Here is a 23,213-nt window from a genome sequence, read left to right as displayed (position 1 = left end):
TCTTACACTCTTCCGTTTAGTATTATCCATTTCTTTTTTACTAGATCAAAATCTTGTTCCTTTGTTTAATGTATTCAGTGACTTTTTCCCAATCTGTTTCCTTCACTTCTATTCCTTTGTTTTTTAACACGAGGAAAGTGAGCCTATCCATATTTCTAATCTCTAGTATCTTCGTCATCAACTCATCTTCTTCAGGTATTTCTTTTTGTTTCCACATTTTCGCATAACATATTGCTGCCGTGGTCATAAAAATGTTGATTTTTTTCTATATCACTCTCATGTATTCCTAACAAAAATATTTCTAGTTTCCAGGGTATCGGTATATCTAGAATTTTTTGTATTTCTTTCTGTATTCCTTTCCAAAATCTTTTTGCTCTGTCACATGTCCACCACATGTGGAAATATGACCCTTCCTTTTCCTTACATTTCCAGCAAGCTGTGCTCATGTTGCTGTAACTTTTTCCAAGCTTCTTCGGAGTCATATACCTCCTATGTGATATCTTTATCGAGTTCACTTTTAAGTCGGTTGTGTATGTGTATTTTATTTTTTTTTCTTCCATATTTCTTTCCACTCATCTTGTCTGATGGTTCTTCCTATGTTTTCTTTCCACCTTTTCATATAATTCTTTTCTTCCTTTGATTCTACTGTCAATTCTAGTAGTTTTTATAGATCTTTGTTATCAGTTTTTTCTCTGATTCCATTATTTTGTCCCAAAAGTTTTTTCCTCGGTGCATCCCAATTCTTTATATCTCTCTCTATATATAAATGCTCTGTGCATAATGAGTATCTTAAAAACAAAAGAACCAATGAACAAAATCACACCAAATTTGGCAACAAAATGTCACACTACACAAGGAGTGACCATCACTCAAAAAATTAAGATTTTGTCTTTTGGGAGTTGTAGTTGCTGGGATTTATAGTTCACCTATAATCAACTAGCATTCTGAATTCCATCAACGATGGAATTGAACCAAACTTGGCACAAAGGCCTCCCATGACCAACAGAAAATACTAGAAGGGTTTGGTGGGCATTGACCTTGAGTTTGGGAGTTGTAGTTCACCTACATACAGAGAGCACTGTGGACTCAAGCAATGATGGATCTGGACCAAACTTGGCACGAATATTCCATATGCCCAAATATGAACACAGATGGAGTTTGCAGAAAATAGACCTTGGCATTTGGGAGTTGTAGTTACTGGGATTTATAGTTCATCTACAATCAAAGACCATTCTGAATGAATCCCACGAATGACAGAATTGGGGCAAACTTCCCACACAGAATCCCCATGACCAACAGAAAATACTTAAAGCCATCCAGTCCAACTCCCTTCACCAGGGCAAGAAAACATAATCAAAGCCCTCCTGACAGAGAGCCATTCAGCCATAGATATAGAGATATATGATTCACACACAGAGAGATAAAGTATTATAGATTTGAAAGGGACCCCTAAAAAAGGACAATTATATGTTGCATGTTCCAGAGTAGGAAAACCAGACAATCTCCACATCAACACTGACAAAGAAACAGCAAGAAATACTGTTTACCCACAAGCATAAAGACATATATTAGAAATCAGCACTTTCTAATTACTTTATTTTCCATATCACCAGACTGGGCCACAGCAACGCGTGGCAGGGGACCGCTAGTTTTTTATATTTTTCTATTATTTGCCAAAATTGAAACCATGAGATTTTTTGATCTATTGTATTTAGTTCTTGTTGTGATTTTATTATTAATTCTCCTCCTCCTTTTTTTAGTATTTCTTTGTATTTGGGCCATTTGTTTCATCCCACATCTTTTGGGCATGTCTTTTGGGTGAGTTCTAGCAATATATATAGCTGCCAACTGCTATACTCATATCAGTTCACCTTGAAATTGTTGCTGAGCCCTTAATAATTGTTCCAAAACTCTGATAGTGTTGCCCTTTCTGGAGGAGTACTCATTAATTTGCAAGCCAAGAAAACTTTGGCTGTGTAAGGGTTTGTCCTTTTGGAAGGGTTCCCGGAGTTGGTTGCCAATGTTGCAGACTGCTTCTCTTCCTCTGTGACAGGTTTGACTTGCATGGAGAAAGCTGCACCTTTGTCATTTGAGTCAAAATATCTCTTGCAAGCACTCAGCAAATTTTCATCAGGCTCCTTCTTTGGAAGCTTTTAAACAGAGGCTGGATGGCCATCTGTCAGGGGTGCTTTGAATGCAATATTCCTGCTTCTTGGCAGGGGGTTAGACTGGATGGCCCATGAGGTCTCTCCCAACTCCATGATGCTATGATTTTATGATTCATCAAAGTCTCTCAAGCCTTGGATCACATATCTCTCCATTGAATAAGGGTGTGTGTTTTCTTTTCCCTAAGGGCAGTTTCCTCTAGACTCCACAAACTCTTACAAGGATGGTACATAAATACATATTCACGCTGACGATAACACTGGAGAAGTCTACATAGGGACCACCAAACGCAGCGCCCAAACAAGAATCCAGGAACATGAAAGGCACTGCAGACTACTCCAACCAGAGAAATCAGCCATAGCAGAGCACCTGATGAACCAACCTGGACACAGCATTTTATTTTGAGAACACAAAAATGCTGGACCACTCTCGCAACCACCATGTCAGACTACACAGAGAAGCCACTGAAATCCACAAACATGTGGACAATTTCAACAGAAGGGAAGAAACCATGAAAATGAAAAAATCTGGCTACCAGTATTAAAAAATTCTACAATTGCAACAGCAAAAACAGCAGAGAGAAAAACAGGCAGGGACATCTAATCACCTTTCAAGAAGAGTTTGCTCCAGGCACAGTCAGCCCATTGTATGCTAATCAAGGTGGTCAGTTGAAAGATTCACACCTAGCCCAACTTACAAAAGCCCTTTGTCTCACCCTGGTCATTCCACAGATATATAAACCCCCCTTTTCCCAGTTCCAGCAGACCTCACCTCTGAGGAAGCTTGCCATAGATGCAGGCGAAACGTCAGGAGAAATGCCTCTAGAACATGGCCATATAGCCCGAAAAAACCCACAAGAACTGAGTGATTCCAGCCATGAAAGCCTTCAACAATACAACACTGGAGAAGTTTTTTTAAAAATCAAACTCTTGTATAAAGACTAAGCATTTGATTAAAACAGTTTAAAGGGATATAAAAGTGCAGTAGGAATTGGACAAAGTATCGCATAAAATGGAGCTCATTTTTTCCTGTCCTCTTTCTAGTAAAAAGAAATTTTAAAAAGCCCTGAGCCACATTGAGAGAGCAATGAATTACCAGCCTGGGGTGTAATCAAACACATTGAGATGAATGGAATTTGGTTGCAATTTATGTTCTAAACACATTTTTGAAAAAGCGGTATTTTCGTGAAAATACATAGTGAAATTGTCTACGAAATTCCTTATCTCTGTGTATTGCTTGCTGGCAACCTCTAAAACAGTTTTTTGTGGCATTCCTATTAATATTATGTAGTATACCTCCCAATTATGGACACTGCTTTTAGGTTTTATAATTCGAATCCTTTGTTGTTTTGAAATCCACTTTTAAAGTCATCGAGGCAAGTGAAGATTATCATGAATTTCATATTGGAACAATATAAATGCAAATACATTGTTTATAGTAGTATGCTTATTTTAAAAATAATAGATTTATTGCTTTTGACAAATCGTATCCTTAACCACCACCTCTCTCCAAAACCACACAATTACGAGGAGGACTATTCTCTAAAATATTTTAAGTGATCTTATTCTAAAGAATTTGCCACCATCTCTTTACAAGTGCCTGCAATTATAATTATTGTGTTTGTACTTCTGCTTTCCCTCGGGCATTCATGTTTCCATTCTTCAAATGCAGCAACAACAAAAAATATTTTGAAATACTAACACCTTTAGGGCATTAATATTTGTTTCCATCTGTTCAGATTATTCCCTCCTTTCAGTGAAACTGATAAAATATTTAAGGCATCACCACAGATACTATTGCCTTGATGTCAAAATGCAATATATATAATAACAGATCAAACACTGTAATAACTACAACATAATCCTTAGTGGGAGAACTAATACAACACCTTTATAAAACTGAATAAATATTGAAACAATGTGGCATGCAATAAATGCTGAATATTTGGGGTTGCCTGTAGTCACAAAGCCACCACACACAGGTTTCTTCTCCAGTTTATAGCTAATTACTTGCCTTCATGTCTTACATAGAGAAAGAGCTATACTCACCCCTTTTATTTATACTGACAACATGAGATACTTTGCTTGTATCATCTACCATAGCTAGCTTGGGATGTTGGTGAAAGCATTTGGTTTAGATGTGGGAACCCGATATTTCCATTGATGTTGAATCCAAATGGGCAAAATAATGTGACCTATCCCAAAATAATGTGACCTATCTAAGGATCTTATCAAATTACTTAAATTCCCTGCCCTATGACACAGAGCCCACCAGATCTCATCCCACAATGTGCATCTCCTTCCAGCAGGGCTCTGTGCCAGCTATGATGAGGAAGTGTTGTAGGAGGGAGAATCTACATGGGCAAAATAATGTGACCTATCCCATGTAGCCTATCTAAGGATTTCTTCAAATTACCTAAATTCCCTGTCCTACAACATGGAGCCCACCGGATCTCATCCCACAATGTACATCTCCTTCCAGTGGGGCTCTGTGCCGGATATGATAGGAAGTGTTGTAGGAGGGGGAAACAACCTGAACACTACCCATGTTCAGGTTACGAATCATGGGGACAACGTAGAATGGTGTGGGTGTCAGATTCACCTTGCTGCCCCACAATTTGCTCCTCTGCCCTATGCCCCCTCTCACTGTCCCCCGTGTCAAGGATCTCAATGTGATGAGGTCCTAAGGTACAGATCTGGACACTCAGAGAGGACTTTGGAATAGGCATTGTGCTTACAAGAATGTCTATAAAATGGGATAAATAATTTTCCTTCACCATAACAGTGCCCTGCCAAGCATTGTGAAAGCTGTTGGGATGGCCTGGCTGGGGACTCCAGATCACAGCAGGAGATAGTCTGTGCTGAACTCAGTGGTCTTAAGGTCTTAATATTTGTATTTTGTAGAATTTATGATTAATTGTTTGATTCAATTAAAATATTAATATTCCATCTTACACCTGACTATCTCAGAGTGGCTAGAAAAACAATTAAAAATAAATAATACTTTTTGGCTCGCTTTGAGGCATGAATGGCCATGGCTGTAGATTTTAGCTGTTTTACAGTAAGAGAGAGAGACTGTGTGTGTGTGTGGGGGGGGGGGGGTTGATGTTGGGGGGAAGAAGGGAATAGCAACCTCCACAGCAACCAAAAATAAACATATATAAGCTTAAGGTTAACTTACATGTGCAAAAGTCACTAACAGAATGACAGCCAGTATGCAAGAAAGGAATGAGCCAAAAAACAGGTTTCCCTTCTGTATACTAAGACTTCTGTTTTCAGGGAATCACTCAGCTGTCTGCTGTCAACAGAACTAAAAAAAACCACCACTACCAACAAGGTTCCCATCCACCTGTAGTCTTGCAAGGAAAAGTTATGTTATCTGCTGACAGTACTAAGAAAGTTATCTTTCTCTGATCAAGGGACAAATACTAAAAGTGCAAGTGGAATGAGGGGCTTAGATGTGAAACATTCAAGTTTTAAACCCCAGCTGAATGACAAATTTCACTGAGTGGTCTCAGGCCACTACTTTCTTCCAATTTGAGCCACTTCACAGTATTGTTCTGAGGATAAATGTGGAGGAAAAGCCTAGGTTTTAATTTGTGGTTGTTGTATAGTACTCATTCACAAGCTTAGCCGCTCTCTCATTGGTTTACACCACCGGGAGTGTTTTATAGTTAATACCTCATTTCTTAGTACAAAATCCCGAACTCTGAGGATTACCTGGGAAGGAATCCCACTGGAGCATTGCAGCCCACCCAAATACCTGGGAGTCACTCTGGACCGTGCTCTTACCTACAAGAAGCACTGCCTGAACATCAAGCAAAAAGTGGGTGCTAGAAACAATATCATATGAAAGCTGACTGGCACAACCTGGGGATCACAACCAGACACAATGAAGACATCTGCCCTTGCGCTATGCTACTTTACTGCTGAGTACGCATGCCCAGTGTGGAACACATCTCACCACACTAAAACAGTGGATGTGGCTCTTAATGAGACATGCCGTATTATCACGGGGTGTCTGCACCCTACACCACTGGAGAAGTTACACTGTTTAGCCAGTATTGCACCACCTGACATCCACCGGGAAGTAGCAGCCAATAGTGAAAAGACCAAGGCAGAGACATCTCCAGCTCATCCCTTGTTTGGGTATCAGCCAGCATGTCAACGACTCAAATCAAGAAATAGTTTTCTTAGATCTACAGAGACACTCGCTGGAACACCTCAGCAAGCGAGGCTAAAACCCAGCACCTCAATCCGTGGGTGATACCAGATGAGAGACTCCCTCCTGGGCACACAGAAGACTGGGCAACTTGGAAGACGCTGAACAGACTGTGCTCTGACACCACAAGATGCAGAGCCAATCTTAAGAAATCGGGCTGCAAAGTGGAATCCATGGCATGCGAGTGTGGAGAAGAACAAACCACTGACCACCTGCTGCAATGCAACCTGAGCCCTGCCACATGCACAATGGAGGACCTTCTTGAGGCAACACTAGAGGCACTCCAAGTGACCAGATACTGGTCAAAGGACATTTAATCAACTACCAAGTTTGCAAACTTTGTGTGTTTTTATCTGTTTGTTTGTTTTGTTCTGTTAGAAATGTAATACAATGGTCTGGATGCCCATGACATGATAAATAAAGTACAAAATCTTGTGGTGAGGACAAATGACATCGATTCACAATAAGAATGACAGTCAAATTGATGTTATGAATTTTAATGTGCCTTTTCTTAGTGGATTTTAACTTATGTTTTAAATCTATGTATCTTGTATGTGTTTTAATAATGTTTTATTTTTGTTTCCATGATGTTGTAGCCCGTGATTTTGTCAGTGTTTATTGTTTCCAAACGCTGGTAGAGAACTTTTGGCATGGCACCCAGTGTGCCAATGACCACTGGGTCCTCCTGTACTGGTTTATGCCAGAGCCTTTGCAGTTTGATTTTGAAGTCCTCTCAACTCAATCCCTTCTGCACTTTGGCTAAATGTCGTTTAACCATCTCCTCTTTTAACTCTGATACTTCCGGGTTTTACAGCATGTGAGGAAGGGTCCTACAAATGTTCCTGAAATCCTCATGAAGATGGAGGCAAACAAGACCTCTGCTATTGCTCTGTAGCTGATTCCATTCTTAGCCTCCATTCTCACCCGACATCATCCCAGGAAAGGAGAGAGCTAGCAAGAAGGCCTGAGAAGGAACTCCGTAAGTATTCTCAAAGACCATTCTATAATCCACTCAAATCTTTTTCCCAAGAAAACTGTGAATAACTGAGCTAATTATGGGTGAACCAAGGAAACAGACTTCACTTGCTATTTTCATTAACTTTCACATGGGAGCTACCCAGCTGAGCAAGCCCAAATAAACATTTTTCATCTGAGTAATGTCTAACTAAAATGTTTAATGCCTTTACAAGTCTGTCCTTCTAGCGGTGTGCAGAATGAATTTCCAATAAATATGGATATTGTTAAATTGTTTATCCTAACTGTGCAAAAGGACAAACCATACCTTTTGTAGAATATACGCTTATCTGAGATATGGTGTTCCAAAAGTTCTGCATGCATGACAATCATTAATGCTAACGGAGACTATTATTCCAATGTGGATGTATTAATGCACCGTGACAGTTTGGGTAATAGAAAAGCTAATATTACAGTCCACACTCTTTGTTTACTTGCAGCTTCCTTGCCTTTTATAGGCAAAACCCAGCACAGGAAAAGATCTATATTCATCTCTGCTACCAAATGTAATAGCATTACTCAGAAGCAATTATAACATACTACACTATGACCTTACAATTCATTACATATTATGGACTACTTTAAATGTCCAAAATCTCCAGTAAGAAATCTCACAGCTCAATGAGACTGTCTTGGCTGGAGAAAAGTTTCAGGTACTTTTCCTGGATGTGATCTTTGAAAATCTGTGCGGGGTGCAAGGGGAAAATTTTGAGGTTGAGGTTTGAAATATTTAGCTTCTAGTGAAGCTTTTCAAATGTTTTGTTTAAGCATTAAGATTGTGGCTCTTCAAACCAGCAGTTAAATCTCTTCCAGCAGGTAATTCCAAAATCTATGGGCAGCAGATGAAAAGCTCCTCTGGGTAACCATTGCCAGTTGGGTTTTGGCTGGTTGGAGAATGCATCCCCCAGAGGAATCCAATGTCCTAAGGGGCAGATTTTATGGGAGAAGAATATCCTGTAGATAACTTGATCCCAAACCATGTAGGGCATTATATGATATAACCATCACTTTATGTCGCTGTTCCCTCCATGACAACTGAACTAAGAGACATTTGTCTGCACTGAGGTCCTCATAATCCAATCCAATACAGAAGTATGTCCAGATACTACCTGGGACAGTCTCATAGTTGTCATGGCACCCACAGTCATTTCTGAGAGTGAGGTTTCTGCATAATTGAGCATGTCCCTGAATCTAGATCTCCGAAATGGTAATCTAGCTTTATAACTACCACAGAACAACAACCAAATCAAATATAAGGTTTGAAATAAAAATTGCTCAATTATTATTATTATTATTATTATTATTATTATTTCATGCATTTCTACCTACCCCGCCCTACTCCTAACGAAGGGGACTCAGGGCGGCCTCACACAAGCACCATACAATGATATCAACATATAAAACAGTCTAAAATACATTAAAACACCAAAAATCCTTAAAAAAACTTATTATACAATTCATTTATACAGTAACTTAAACATGCCAGTTAAAACCAAATCCAAGTACGGGCAGATTCAATGTTGCATTTCCAATTGCCACTGCTCACTAATCAAACACCTGGTCCCAAAGTCATGTCTTCAATTGTCTTCTAAAGGACAGGAGGGAGGTGGCCAAACCGATGTCCCTGGGAAGAGAATTCCACAGACGGGGGGCCACTGCCAAGAAGGCTCTGTCTCTTGTCCCCACCAACTGCGTTTGCGATAGTGGTGGGATCGAGAGCAGGGCCTCTCCTGAAGATCTTAAACTTTGTGATGGTTCACAACAGGAGATACGTTCGGATAGGTAATCTGGGCCAGAACTCTTAGCTCCAGCATATAGAATATGTTTCGTTGGCTAAAAAGTATTAATCAATTACAGTTCTACATAACTGAACTGCAGCTAAACTTATTACAGGAATGCCATCCTTTCTAGTATTCAGCATGACTTTCTCAAGAACAAGACATGAAAGATGAACCCTTTTTTTTGACAGAGTTACATGCTTGGTAGATGGAATACTGTGATATAGAATATTTCAATTTTAGCAAGGCTTTTGATAAGGTTCCCATGTTATTCTTACAAAGAATAACATGGGCTAGACAATACAACTGTTAGGTGGACTGAGAATTGGTTAACTGATCGAACCCAAGGGTGCTTACCAATGGCGTGCCTTCATCATGGAGAAAAGTGACCAGTGGGATGCCACAGGGTTCTGTCCTGGGCTCAGTGCTATTTAACATCTTTATCAATTGGTTGGATGATGGAATAGAGCAGGCATGTAGCCGGGGGGGGGGGGAGGGGGGGCTTGGGGGGCTTCACTCCCCCCCCCGAAATTCTCTTGGTGGTTCGCGAAAAGGCCTTACTGGTGCATTATTTAAACTGTTATGTTTATTCATATCATGATCTGATAGCCATACTCAATATATCCCATATGCATGGGGGTATTGGGGTAATGATACAAAAGGTTTGCTAGGCTAGACCCTCTTTCACTCGAGACTCAGACCCCCCGAACCCCCCTGAAAAAAATTCACACACCCCCCCCCCCCCCCGAAATGAAATCCTGGCTATGGGCCTGGAATAGAGGAATGCTAATCAAATTTGCAGAGGACACTAATTTGGGAGGGATAGCTAATACTCTAGAGGACAGGATCAGGTAAGAAAGCTGGGATAAAATTAACAATGAATTTCAAACATAGGAAAGAAAACGAACAGACATAGAATGGATGACACCTGGCTTGAAAATAGGGCATATGAGAGTGATCTAGGAGTCTTAGGCCACTTCCACACAGTTGAATAAAATCCCCCATTTTCTGCTTTGAACTGGAATATATGGCAGTGTGGACTTAGGTAGCTCAGCTCGAAGCAGATATTATGGAATTTTCTGCCTTCATATTCTGGATTATATGGCTGTGTGGAAGGGCCCTTAGTAGACCACAAGCTGAACATGAGTCTTCAGTGTGATGCGGCAGGTAGAAAAAGCAATTCACTTCTAGGCAACATTCAAAGGAATACAGTGTCTACATCAGTGGTTCTCAACCTGTGGGTCCTCGGGTGTTTTGGCCTACAACTCCCAGAAATCCCAGCCAGTTTACCAGCTGTTTACATGTGGGGACCCACAGGTTGAGAACCACTGGTCTAGATCAAAGGAAGTAATAGTCCCGCTCTACCTGGAATACTTTGTCCAGTTCTGGACACTGCAATTCAAAAATGATATTAACAAGCTAGAACAGAGCTTTCTAAACTAGGTATTGTAACACATTATTGTGTCAGCTACAGTGTGTCACATAAACATAATGGGTAACCACTGAGTCTGTGTGAAATAATCAATAAATTATATCTTTTAAAATATATAAATGAAAGGTTTTCATATGTTGTATCATACATTGCATTATTCCAATTTATGTATCTGTTCATATAGCTTATGAGAGGTTGATTTAAACTCTACTTTAGTAGTAAAAATGAATTACTGTGTTGTGAAATGATGCATGACTAAAAAGTGTTTCACCGACATCAAATGTTTGGAAAGCTCTGTGCTCGAACATGTCCAGTTGGTCTTCTCCAATTCTATGATTCTAATGTTTCTACTAAAATGCAACATGCTTATTGTATGAAAGAGGGGAACAAAAATAGCCTACCTCATCTTGAGTTATTATTTTGCTTTTTTCAGTTCTTGACTTCTTTCGTAGTAGTTTGGTTTCATATTCCGGTCTCGGATATTCCTAAAACAAATTTAAAATGTCAGAAAAATGTAATTCTTAGTACTCACAAAGAATTAAACTATGTAAAAAATACATCAAGGCATTATTAAAACCCTAAATAGCTTGATACTTTAGATCAGTGGTTCCCAACCTGTGGGCCCCCAGGTGTTTTGACCTACAACTCCCAGGAATCCCAGGCAGTTTATCAGCTGTTAGGATTTCTGGGAATTGAAGGCCAAAACATCTGGGGACCTACAGGTTGAGAACCACTGCTTTAGATAGTGATCTTTCTGTAAATGCTGCTCCGATATCTGAGGGGTCCTCTTCTTTATCCCATCAAGAGTGAAAAATATATTGTGTGGGGAGATTGGGATAGTACTTTTTCTGTGGTTGCCTCCTTGTTGTGAAATTCTGTCCCCTGGAGGCCTGATTGGCGCCAACAGTAAAATTTTATTTATTTATTTACAACATTTATATGCCGTCATTCTCACCCCGAAGGGGACTCAGAGCAGCTTACAAGATATATATACATACAATATAGTATATTCATTATTAGCATAGTGCAATATCAGTATTATATATAACTATATTGTACTATGCCATTATATTGCAATATTATTAGTAATATTACATGTAATATAAAATATATACTGTATATACTCGAGTATAAGCCGACCCGAATATAAACCGAGGCATCTAATTTTACCACAAAAACTGGGAAAACATCTTGACTCGAGTATAAGCCGAGGGTGTGAAATGCAGAAGCTACTGGTAAATTTCAAAATAAAAGTAGATGCCGGTAAACTTACATTAATTGAAGCATCAGAAGGTTAATTTTTTTTTGAATATTTACATAACACTGTAATTTAAGATAAGACTGTCCAACTCTGATTTTAAACTTCTTCAGTGTAAATGTGCTTTTGTGTCCTTCCAATAATAATAAAGAGAGTAATATAATAAATGCAATAATAATAATAGAATAAAATAATGGAAATGTAATAATAACAGTAATAATAGAGTAAAATAATAAATGTATTATTAATAAAACAATAATAAAGTAAAATAATAATAGAGTAATAGTAGTAGTAGAGTAAAATGATAAATGTAATAATAATAACAGAGCAAAATAATAAATAACCTTGACCCGAGTATAAGCCGAGATGAACATTTTCAGCATATAAAAAGGGCTGAAAAACTAGGCTTATACTCGAGTATATACAGTAATCATAATATCATATTATTATTAAAATCATTTCCATGCTAAATTAAAATTTGGAGTTTTAATACAGCCTTCACACTAAATTGGTTTTTTTTATCCAGAATGGCTCAGTGTTTAGTCCAAGAGTACAGCTAAATTACAAATAATGAGATTTTATCCCTTCCATACTGACATCAGTCACCAGTTTCACACTAAGACAGTTTCCTTGGAAAAAGATGGAGGAATAGAGTGTGGTGTCATCAAAGTGTCATGTTCCCATCCCCTTCGCACCACCATCTCAGTAAAGTCTTCACAACCCCTTTTAGGAAGGATGGAACATTGCCTGGCTGCAATCTGGATTATTGCCTTGTTGTAATATTCTAGAAAAGACAACACTTCCTTTAATCGCTTGGCTAGTTCCCCTCTGTCTGCTTTTATGAGCCAGGAAGGGCAAGGGTCTGGATTGTATACAGTTGCTCTCACTTTTGCCTGAGCTCAAAATTATGGAAATGGTGGGAATATTCTGTTTTTATTTGGACCAGTTATCTTGCTTTTAGTTTTGGTTCACATGATTTTCAATAACTGTCTGGCAGAATCATCTCTAGGAGTACAGCCTATCCATGCTTATGTATGTATCTGTTCTCCTTACATGGATATTTAACTTTCTCCAACCAGAGCTATTTAAAATATTGTTCCAAGTAAAGGATTTTCTCATATCAGTGATGAAAACTCCAAACTTTTCTTAAGGATGTAACTCCAAGAAGATCAGTGATCACTTTAGTGATTAACTGAAAGGTTGGAAAAGACAGTCCCAAGCATGATTAACTCTGCATTGCATAATATAGCCATACATACAAAGCTCAAGTGCTGCTCCCAAAGTGCCTAAATTGTAATATTTTTTCTATTGTTGTGAAATAAAAAAGTGGTTGCCAATCCATTAATTAATTCCACACCCTTTCATACAGGTCTTTTTGCAACACAACTGAAATCTTTGTGTATGCTTTTTGGAATATTTTCTGGGTGTCCATTGCCTGACTAGCAGTAGCAGATATTGCATTCTAGGTTTCAGTGGCAAGCTAACTATTTCAAAGATGTGCATTTAATGGTGTGTAATGTGCTTTTCATTTTTCTGTTGCCAATTTTAATTTGCAATTTGTTGATTTTTCTTATTGTATTTTATTTTTGTACTTAAATATTTTTGACCTGAGATATATATACACACATATATACACACACACACACACACACACACACACACCGTCTCCTGCCACGCGGTGCTGTGGCCCAGTCTGTGTATATGTGTTTTGTGTGTGTGTTTATGTGCACATATATATTTGTGTATATGTGATTTTGCCCATGCATTGTAATGTATTTTTTATTTTATTTTTTGGCTTTTTAAGTCTCTTACGCTGGGTTTTTCAGTGCTTTTATGTGTGATGGTCACTTGTTGGCCTGATATGTGTATTGTGTCCAAATTTGGTGTTAATTCGTCCAGTGTTTTTTGAGTTATGTTAATCCCACAAACAAATATTACATTTTTATTTATATAGATATACTAGCCATCCCCTGCCATGCATTGCTGTGGACCAGTCTGTGTATATGTGCTTTGTGTGTGTGTTTGTGTATATATGTGGTTATGCACATGAATTGTAATGTATTTTTTTTTGCTTTTTAAGTCTCTTCTGCTGTGTTTTTCATTGTTTTTATGAATGATGGTCACTTGATGACCTGATAGGTGTATGGTGTCCAAATTTGGTATCAATTCGTCCAGTGGTTTTTGAGTTATGTTAATCTCACAAACAAACATTACATTTTTATTTATATAGATATGTAACCCATAGAGAAAACTAGACTTCATACACATGACAAACCATTACATATGCACACACATTTATTCAATGCTGTATTTCTATTCGGTTTTAAAGTCATGACTATGAAGCCTATTTTCCCCTCTTTTACATTTTAATTTTACAATACAATGTAATTCTGTGTGACATATTAGAACAGCCACTGAAACCATAATGAATGCAGGACGATAACAGTGTGGGGAGTCAGTGCTATCAATGTGGGAGAAGCAAGAGCCACAGGGTATTGGATGCTTTCGCATTGAATTGTTTGCTCTGGATTCTGTCTTTAAAAAATAATAGGAAATGAAGGATGAAATTAAGGATACTTAGTATTAATTGGATGACAGAAAAAAGAAAATTTCCTTACTATGAGAAAATGGCTCTGTGGCAACTCAAGGGTTAGATAATGCTGCTTGCAGACACAAGCTAACTGTAGTGAAGGTGTTTAAGAACTGGGTATATTTGGTTTGGAAAGTGGTATCAACTAGTAACCACATATATAATAGCAGTTAACAATTATTTTCAAATTTATTTTGGAAGGAAATAGTGCCACCCAATGGAGAAGTCATTTTTAAACGTTAAAAGTTGTTAAGATGTCAGCAGAGTTACCAGGGCCACAGAGAGAGACCAATGACCTTATCACCAAGGCTAGGTGAAGTGTTTTGCTTCACCTGGCTTCACGGAGGAAAGAGAGGGGCAGCAGGTTTAATCTGTCACTACGCACACAGCTCGCTTTCAGTTACGCTTCCCCTATCACACTTGGGAAGTGTCGCCCTTCTGAGGATGGTCCACACCACCTCTATTGGAGCCAGCACAACAAGGGAAGACTCCCATGTTGTGAGAGAAGTGTCCAGTGATTGTTCCAACCTGGTTGGGGATGGGGCCTCCACCGGAAGTCACATGATATTGTGTGATGGCTAGTGTGGGGCTCCATGCCCAAAACAGGCTGGAAGCATCGTAGGATGCTAAATTTGGTGAGTGTGATGAGGCCGCAAGAGAATTGAAACAAAAAATTAATTACATCAACATATTGATGAAGGTGCAAACCCATTTTCTGTTGCTCCAGAGACTAAGGGCGCGTCTACATTGACCAATTAGGTTAGTTTCAAACCGACATAGAAGAAAGTGGGTTCGATGTCTGAATTATTAGCTTGGTAATTCTGGAACCAGTTCAAAGTCTTCATAGTGATTACACACACTGTGGACATTGGTCTTGAACGAGTACAAGGAGTCACAATATCCATGGTTTGGCAGCTGTGGCAAATGCGCTTTCATTTTTGACTTACCAATGGAGCTGATTTAATAGTGTACATTAAAACATGTGGATGCACAAATAGGGGCTCTATCCCCCAAATTTGCTTGTGTGTGTGCATAGTCTAGCCACCACATTTTCAAGCTAGTTTGAAGCTGCATTAAATGGTTAGTGTAAATGTTGCCCAAGACATGGAGCAATAGAATCAACCCAAAAGAAAAGAGATTCCAACTAAACATAAATAAAGTCTTCAGCAGATTGTCTCTTATTGTTTAACAACAGATTTAGTGTTCCACAAATAGCAGAAACTGAAGCTGTTTAAATAAAACTTACTTCTTCTTCTTCTAAACCAGTTAGATCCCAGAAGTAACTCAGCCTCATCTGCAAACGCTTCCAGTTTTCAAGAAACATTGTAGCTGAATAATAATAATAATAATAATAATAATAATAATAATAATAATACCAGCAATAGTAATAATAGTTTATTTTCCAACAAAACTTTATATTCAAAATAATCAGAACACAATTATTACAAAATACTGATGTATTAAAATGTAAAGAGTTATAATATAAGCCTTATTTGGCAGTTTGTATCTTTGCGTACTAAAGTGAGTGAAGAAGTCTTCAAGAAAATGCAGGAAACCCACCCACCATGATCAACATCATTGTCATTATCAGTCTAAAGCAGTGGTTCCCAACCTTTTTTTTGAATAGGGACCACTTGACCAGGGACCACTCTCCAACGTAAGTAGCAGAAGTGTTACAAATCAGTTTTTGGTAAACTTTAGATTCGGTTTGGTTATTTGGAATGCTGATTCAGAAAATTGCATTGTATAGACCTCATCAACTCTAGTTTCTGATACAGAATATATGCCATCCAGTAGTCGCCATCTGCTCACCCAGAGAAAACCATATGTAACAAGCCTTGAAACTATAAGAGGGTTATGTGAAACCAATTGCTCTAATGGTAAGGCCGTGGACCATATTTTAGTTCTTGTGGACCATTGGTGGTCCATGGACCACAGGCTGGGAACCATTGGTCTAAAGCAGGGGTCCTCAAACTTTTTAAACAGAGGGCCAGGTCATAGTCCCTCAAACTGTTGAAGGGCCGGATTATAATTTGGAAAAAAAAGAATGTTTTTTCACTGCACATATCTTATTTGTAGTGCAAAAAACACTTAAAACAATACAATAATTAAAATGAAAAACAATTTAAAAATATAAACTTTTTTGGGGGGGAAGTGTGGGCCTACTTTTGGCTGATGAAATAGGATTGTTGTTGTTCTTGTGTTCTTTCAAGTCATTTCAGACTTAGGTTGACCCTGAGCAAGGGCCAGGTAAGTGATCTTGGAGGGCCGCATCCGGCCCCCGGGCCTTAGTTTGAGGACCCCTGGTCTAAAGGGAGCTCTACTTGCATATATAGAATTTCTTCCATGCACACTGAACAGCAGTGCCAATAGAGAGAACAACCCACTTGCTATGAAGTATGAGAATGCCAATTTCATTTCTGCTACCATCTCATGTCTACCTTAGCAATCTCTTTGATTTTTTAAAATATATGATTACTATTCCTTTGCAATACCAGATATGCCTGGAAAGCCCAAAACCAAGAGCTCCTAAGCAAATATCCAAAACAACTATTTGCCTCCATTATCAGCTAATTAAAGATGTATAATCATTGTCTATGTACTATCCATTAATTTATCTTCCTTCTTTTATTTAAAAAAACTCTTCTTTTGTACAAATATAGGGGGGAATCTCGAAACATATAAATTAAGTAGACTCTGGGAGATTTCTCTTCTTATTGTTTATCAAGTGCAGCCTCAGGGCCACCAGCAGTATGTTAGTCAGCAAACTCTGCCAGAACACTCCAACTATTAGCTGAGGAGACCAGCAAATAAAAGGCCCGAGGAAGCAGCTTGTGCCAGGAGAGAACAGTTAGAACTCGGCAGTACGGGCTACTGAAATCACTTCACTGTCTGCCACTTAGTTTCTGGGAAAGTACAAAATGCTTATTATAACCTTTAAACATACATGGTTTGGGTCCATATAGTAATCTGCCCCATACACTTAGGTCCTCTGGGGAGAAGTTTACTCCAACCAACCAAAATCCGACTAACACCTGTCATCCAGAGGACCTTTTCATTTGCCGCCCAAAGACTGTGGAATTACCTGCCAGAAGGGCATTGACAGCTAAATTAGCTATCAAAATTTAAAACACAATTGAAAACTCATCACTTCCAGCATGCCTACCCATTAATCCCTTCTCATTAATCCCTTCCCTTTCCATTGTTAGTTTTTATTTGGTCATATGAAAATTGAAAGTAAAACTTACCCCAGAGTGCCATGAAAATGGAGAAGAAGACTGTAGCAGGATTGTCAAATAAATGACTGGCCCGTGCTGTAGCACAAGCGGTGCTAAGGTTCCAGTAGTCACAGATCTTGTCACAGAGCGGGCACATGATAAAGGTATTGTGATGGTCACACATCTCCTTGCTATGTAGAGTAAAACCCATAACATCAGAAGAAATTATGATTATTATTTTCTCACTTTTCTCCCCATATAAGGACTCAATGTGAATATTAATAATCACAGAACAATGCTCACAAAACAATGTAAATATGTGGAAATGAAATAAAATAAATAATTAAAAATAATTAAAAATAATTAAAAATAATTAAAAATAATTAAAAATAATTAAAAATAATTAAACAATTTATAATATTTAAACCATTAACATTAACATGTTAAAACACATTAAAGTTTTATTCCCACAAATCACACTCTCTTGAAAAGCTCAAAATGTATTAGTTTAATGGCAGAGAAACCAGAGAAGAGGATAACAACTTAGATCAATGACCACAGTTGAGAAGATTGGAAGTCAAACTCTTCACCCCCCAATACATTTTTTCTTCCTCCCCCCTAAACCTTCCACTTAAAAAAACACTTAAAAACAATACAATAATTAAAATTCAGAACAATTTTAACAAATATAAATTTATTAGTATTTCAATGGGAAGTGTGGGCCTGCTTTTAGCTGATGAGATAGGATTGTTGTTGTTGTTGTATGCTTTCAAGTCATTTCAGACTTAGGTTGACCCTGAGCAAGGGCCAGGTAAATGGCTTTGGAGGGCCGTATCCGGCCCCCGGGCCGTAGTTTGACGACCTCTGCCGTAGAGAGTTAGGAGATACCCCCTTTCCCCATTATTTATCCCACTATGCCAACCCCTTTTCTGTCTTTCTTTCTTTTTTATCTATATTCTTGTAAATACAATTCACCAATAAAAGTAATTTTTAAAATGGCAGAAAAATGTTTTTGCCTTGGGTAGAAGGCCATATCGAAACATGTGCTCTGCCATTGATCTTTGTAGATCATCCTTAAGTTGTTTAAAACAATACATAGTAACAGCTCTGATACAAATCTATATATATAAATTTGTTAGGGGCATCCAACGAGGAAACAAAACTCAAAACCCCCCCAACGAAACTTAACCAAAATTCCCATGCCCATAACACAACTCACAAGGTAGAAACATATCTACTCAAAATGAAAAACAACACAACAACACACTCACAAAACGGCAAAACAACAAAACTCAAAAATCCCCCAACGAAACTTAACCAAAATCCCTGTGCCCATAACACAACCCACAAGGTACAAACATACCTACTCAAAATGAAAAACAAAACAACAACACACTCACAAAACGGCAAAACAACAAAACTCAAAAATTCCCCAACGAAACTTAACTAAAATCCCCGTGCCCATAACATAACCCACAAGAAACAAACATACCTACTCAAAATGAAAAACAACACAGCAACACACTCACAAAACGGCAAAACAACAAAACTCAAAAATCCCCCAACGAAACTTAACCAAAATCCCTGTGCCCATAACACAACCCACAAGGTACAAACATATCTACTCAAAATGAAAAACAACACAACACACTCACAAACCAGCAAAACAACAAAACTCAAAAATCCCCCAATGAAACTTAACTAAAATCCCCGTGCCCATAACACAACCCACAAGGTACAAACATATCTACTCAAAATGAAAAACAACACAACAACACACTCACAAAACGGCAAAAGAACAAAACTCAAAAATCCCCCAACGAAACTTAACCAAAATCCCCGTGCCCATAACACAACCCACAAGGTACAAACATACCTACTCAAAATGAAAAACAACACACTCACAAAACGGCAAAACAACAAAACTCAAAAATCCCCCAACGAAACTTAACTAAAATCCCCGTGCCCATAACACAACCCACAAGGTACAAACATACCTACTCAAAATGAAAAACAACACACTCACAAAACGGCAAAACAACAAAACTCAAAAATCCCCCAACGAAACTTAACTAAAATCCCCGTGCCCATAACACAACCCACAAGGTACAAACATATCTACTCAAAATGAAAAACAACACAACAACACACTCACAAACGGCAAAAGAACAAAACTCAAAAATCCCCCAACGAAACTTAACCAAAATTCCCGTGCCCATAGCACAACCCACAAGGTACAAACATATCTACTCAAAATGAAAAACAACACAACACACTCACAAAATGGCAAAACAACTGAGCATGCGCATTGGCGCCCAGCCGCAAGTTCCATCGCGCGCGCACATGGCCTTCCGGCCAACGTTCCCTCTGCGGAAACCATGCCCACTCCAAGCCCCGCCGCGCCGCTTCCCGCACACACACACCCCCTGCCACACACACACACGCAACCCCATGCTCCATCACTCCCCCCACCGCCGCACACACACACGCAACCCCACGCTCCATCACTCCCCCCACCGCCGCACACACACGCAACCCCACTCCCCCCGCCGCCGCACACACACACGCAACCCCAGGCTCCATCACTCCCCCCCCCCGCCGCACACACACACGCAACCCCACGCTCCATCACTCCTCTGCCCCAATCTTACCTCCTTTTACTTCAGGCCACCTCCAAACCCCACCCCGCCCCTTCCCGCCCTGTCAAAATCTAGGAAAGACAGGAAGGAAGGAAAGAAGGAAGAAAGAGAAAGGGAGGTAAAGAAACAGGGGGAAGGAAGGAAAGTTAGAGGAAGAAGAAAAGGAAAGAAAAGGAAAGATGGAAGGAAAGAAAAGAGAGACAGCAGAAGAGAGAGAGACCCTTTTAGGGGGAATGGGAGAGGTGTCAGGTCCCGGAGGCAATGCATTGCATTATTGTTATTGTTATGATGGTGGTGAAATAAAAGGAAATAAAAAGTGAAAGAAGGAAGCAAACAGGGAGGGAAGAAAGGCAAAGAAAGGAAGAAAGGGGGAGGGAATGAAGGAAAGAGAGAAGGATGAAACCAAGTAGTGAAAGAAGGAAAGAAAGAAAGAAAGAGGGAGAGAAGGAAGAAAGTAGAGAAAGGGGGAGGAAAAGGGGGAAGGAATAGGTAGGTACCTCTCTTTCATAATAGTCCAGATATCTACCTCAACTTTGATAAGTTTTACTATAGGCCACAGCAACGCGTGGCAGGGCACAGCTAGTCTGATATAAATGTATAAATAAATACTTTTCAAGTAAAACAAAGTACACAACAATGAGAAATATACCATATGAATTAAATCCAGTTGTTAATCCTAATATACTCTTGTAAGTAAAAAAACAATCAACCCAAATCACCTGGGTCAATTTATCCAGGGTCAATGTAAGTAACCTTAAATTTTATTTAAAAAGAAACCATTCCTTTTAAGTGGAGTGGCAAAATGTGAAGGCTCAGCATGTCACTTTTTGGGAGAAGCGATGAGGAGGAAATAAGAATGAAGGAAATGCACCATCAAAGGGTAAGGGTACCAGAAGAATAAAATTTTCTCATTCTTTTTCAACTTGTGTTTTTAAAATTAAGTATAAATTCTGTAAAACTTCCATATCTGTAAATCCATATGTTCAGAATGCTAGAACAAAGACAATATACCCTAACGCATCTCCCCCTATGAACCATCGCAGAGATTAAGATCCTCCAGGGAGGCCCTGCTTTCCGTCCCGCCATTGTCACAGGCACGATTGGTGGGGACGAGAGACAGGGCCTTCTCGGTGATTGCTCCCCGGCTATGGGACTCCCTTCAGGTTGGCCCCCTCCCTCCTGTCCTTTAGAAGGATGGTAAAAACTTGGCTGTGGGACCAAGCTTTTGGGACAGGGCAATAAAGCAACAATAGGAAAGATTACCAGGCCAATTAGATTTGACTGTGATGACTAGGATGGTTTTAAATGGTGTATTTTAATATTGTGATTTTTTTTAATGTTTATGTATGTGTATATAAATTTGTGTCCTGGCATTGAATGTTTGCCATATATATGCTGTACTCCACCCTGAGTCCCCTTCGGGGTGAGAAGGGTAGAATATAAATCTTTTAAATACATAAATAAATAAATAAATTTGGATATCACATATATTTTCTTACCTAGGAATGTCATTTTCAATGGTTACACATCCATACAGGAACACTATGATTCCAACTATAGAAGATGGAATAAGAAACTCTGTGTACAGGCCCAGCCAGGCAAAATACATTCCAATTTTTTCTCCGAAATACTTCCTAAAGATAGTATAAAATAAAATCCAAAAGATTAATCATAGAACTACTATATACTATTTTCATCAAGTTATCAAGTATTCTACAAAGAACATTGTCCTGTCCACACCATCTTCACTGGTCTGAGTAGTAGGGCTGTGCGACCGATGAAAAAAAGGTTTCAAAACTAATTACAAAATTAGGGGCACCGGCATTTCATTTCTAAAGTTTTTGGAAAGTATTGTTATAAAGTATCATGAATATTTAGCCATGGTGCGACTAAAAAGGAGGGGGAGAACAAGGAAAGCAACCTGCCTCTATTAACACATTGTCATACAGTCACATGACAATCAACTTATATTGTCTGGATTCATTTTTGTCAATTTATTTTTACTTATACACAAATTTATACAACAACTCATGTCATTTGGCAGGTCTTTGCAAAATGCATCATGCTTCATCTGATGCATGGAGAATTGCCTTGGCAGTTATTTATATACACATTTGGAGTGAAAGGATGTAGGTCAAGAAAAACAAGTGGGTGGAAGAATAGACATCTTAGTACAGACAAGCTTCTTAGCATGTACATTTTAATAAAATGATAATTAGGTGAAAGACAGATAAGGGAGATTGTTTTATTGTTATAGTAATATTTTAATTTCACATCTCCGAAGGAAATAAGACCATGCTTTTTTGCCTTTGAGTTTCTCCTTGCTTTTTTTGTATTTCTTCAGGGAGTGGTCAACCCCACTGATTAAGGAGCTCCACTGGCTGCCGCTTATTTTCCGGTCCCAATTCAAGGTGCAGGTTCTCACCTACAAAGCCCTGAACGGTTTGGGACCCATCTACCTGCGTGACTGAATTTCTGTTTACGAACCCACGTGATCTCTTCGATCATGTGGAGAGGCCCTACTCTCACTCCCGCCCCGTTTGACTAGTGGGGAAGAGGGCCTTCTGTATTAGTGTTTTTATGAGTGATGGTCACTTGTTGGCCTGATAGGTGCATTGTGTCCAAATTTGGTGTCAATTTGTCCAGTGGTTTTTGAGTTCTGTTAATCCTAGAAACAAACATTACATTTTTATTTATATAGATGACTAGCTGTACCCGCCATGCGTTGCTGTGGCCAACCTTCCCTCCCCTTTCCTTACTTTTTTTTCTTTCCTTCTCTCTTTCCTTCCTTCCCTTTTTCTTTCTCTCCTCTCTTCCTTCTCTACCTATTCTTGGACTGTAACTCCCAGCAGTACTCCTGATTGATCTATCTACCTACTATCTATCTCTATCTAATC

The 23,213-nt window shown here is 38.9% G+C and overlaps 1 protein-coding gene across 3 annotated transcripts in view; it reads right to left on the bottom strand.

Annotated features, from left to right (window-relative positions):
* ANO2 (anoctamin 2) overlaps positions 1 to 23,213 on the bottom strand; it is a 160,209-nt gene that overhangs the window by 60,215 nt on the left and 76,781 nt on the right. For all 3 annotated transcript variants that reach the window (XM_067468942.1, XM_067468940.1, XM_067468941.1), the window contains 4 exons: positions 21,816 to 21,950; positions 17,708 to 17,868; positions 15,706 to 15,788; positions 11,013 to 11,096 (listed from right to left, as the gene is read on the bottom strand). In XM_067468942.1, the coding sequence (XP_067325043.1) occupies positions 11,013 to 11,096; positions 15,706 to 15,788; positions 17,708 to 17,868; positions 21,816 to 21,950 (463 nt within the window). The remainder of the gene's footprint in view (positions 1 to 11,012; positions 11,097 to 15,705; positions 15,789 to 17,707; positions 17,869 to 21,815; positions 21,951 to 23,213) is intronic.

Source organism: Anolis sagrei, chromosome 5 (genome assembly GCF_037176765.1).
Source record: "Anolis sagrei isolate rAnoSag1 chromosome 5, rAnoSag1.mat, whole genome shotgun sequence".
Taxonomy (NCBI): domain Eukaryota; kingdom Metazoa; phylum Chordata; class Lepidosauria; order Squamata; family Dactyloidae; genus Anolis; species Anolis sagrei.
The sequence above is the reverse complement of the archived record's forward strand: the minus strand, read 5'-3'. Positions and strand labels throughout refer to the sequence as shown.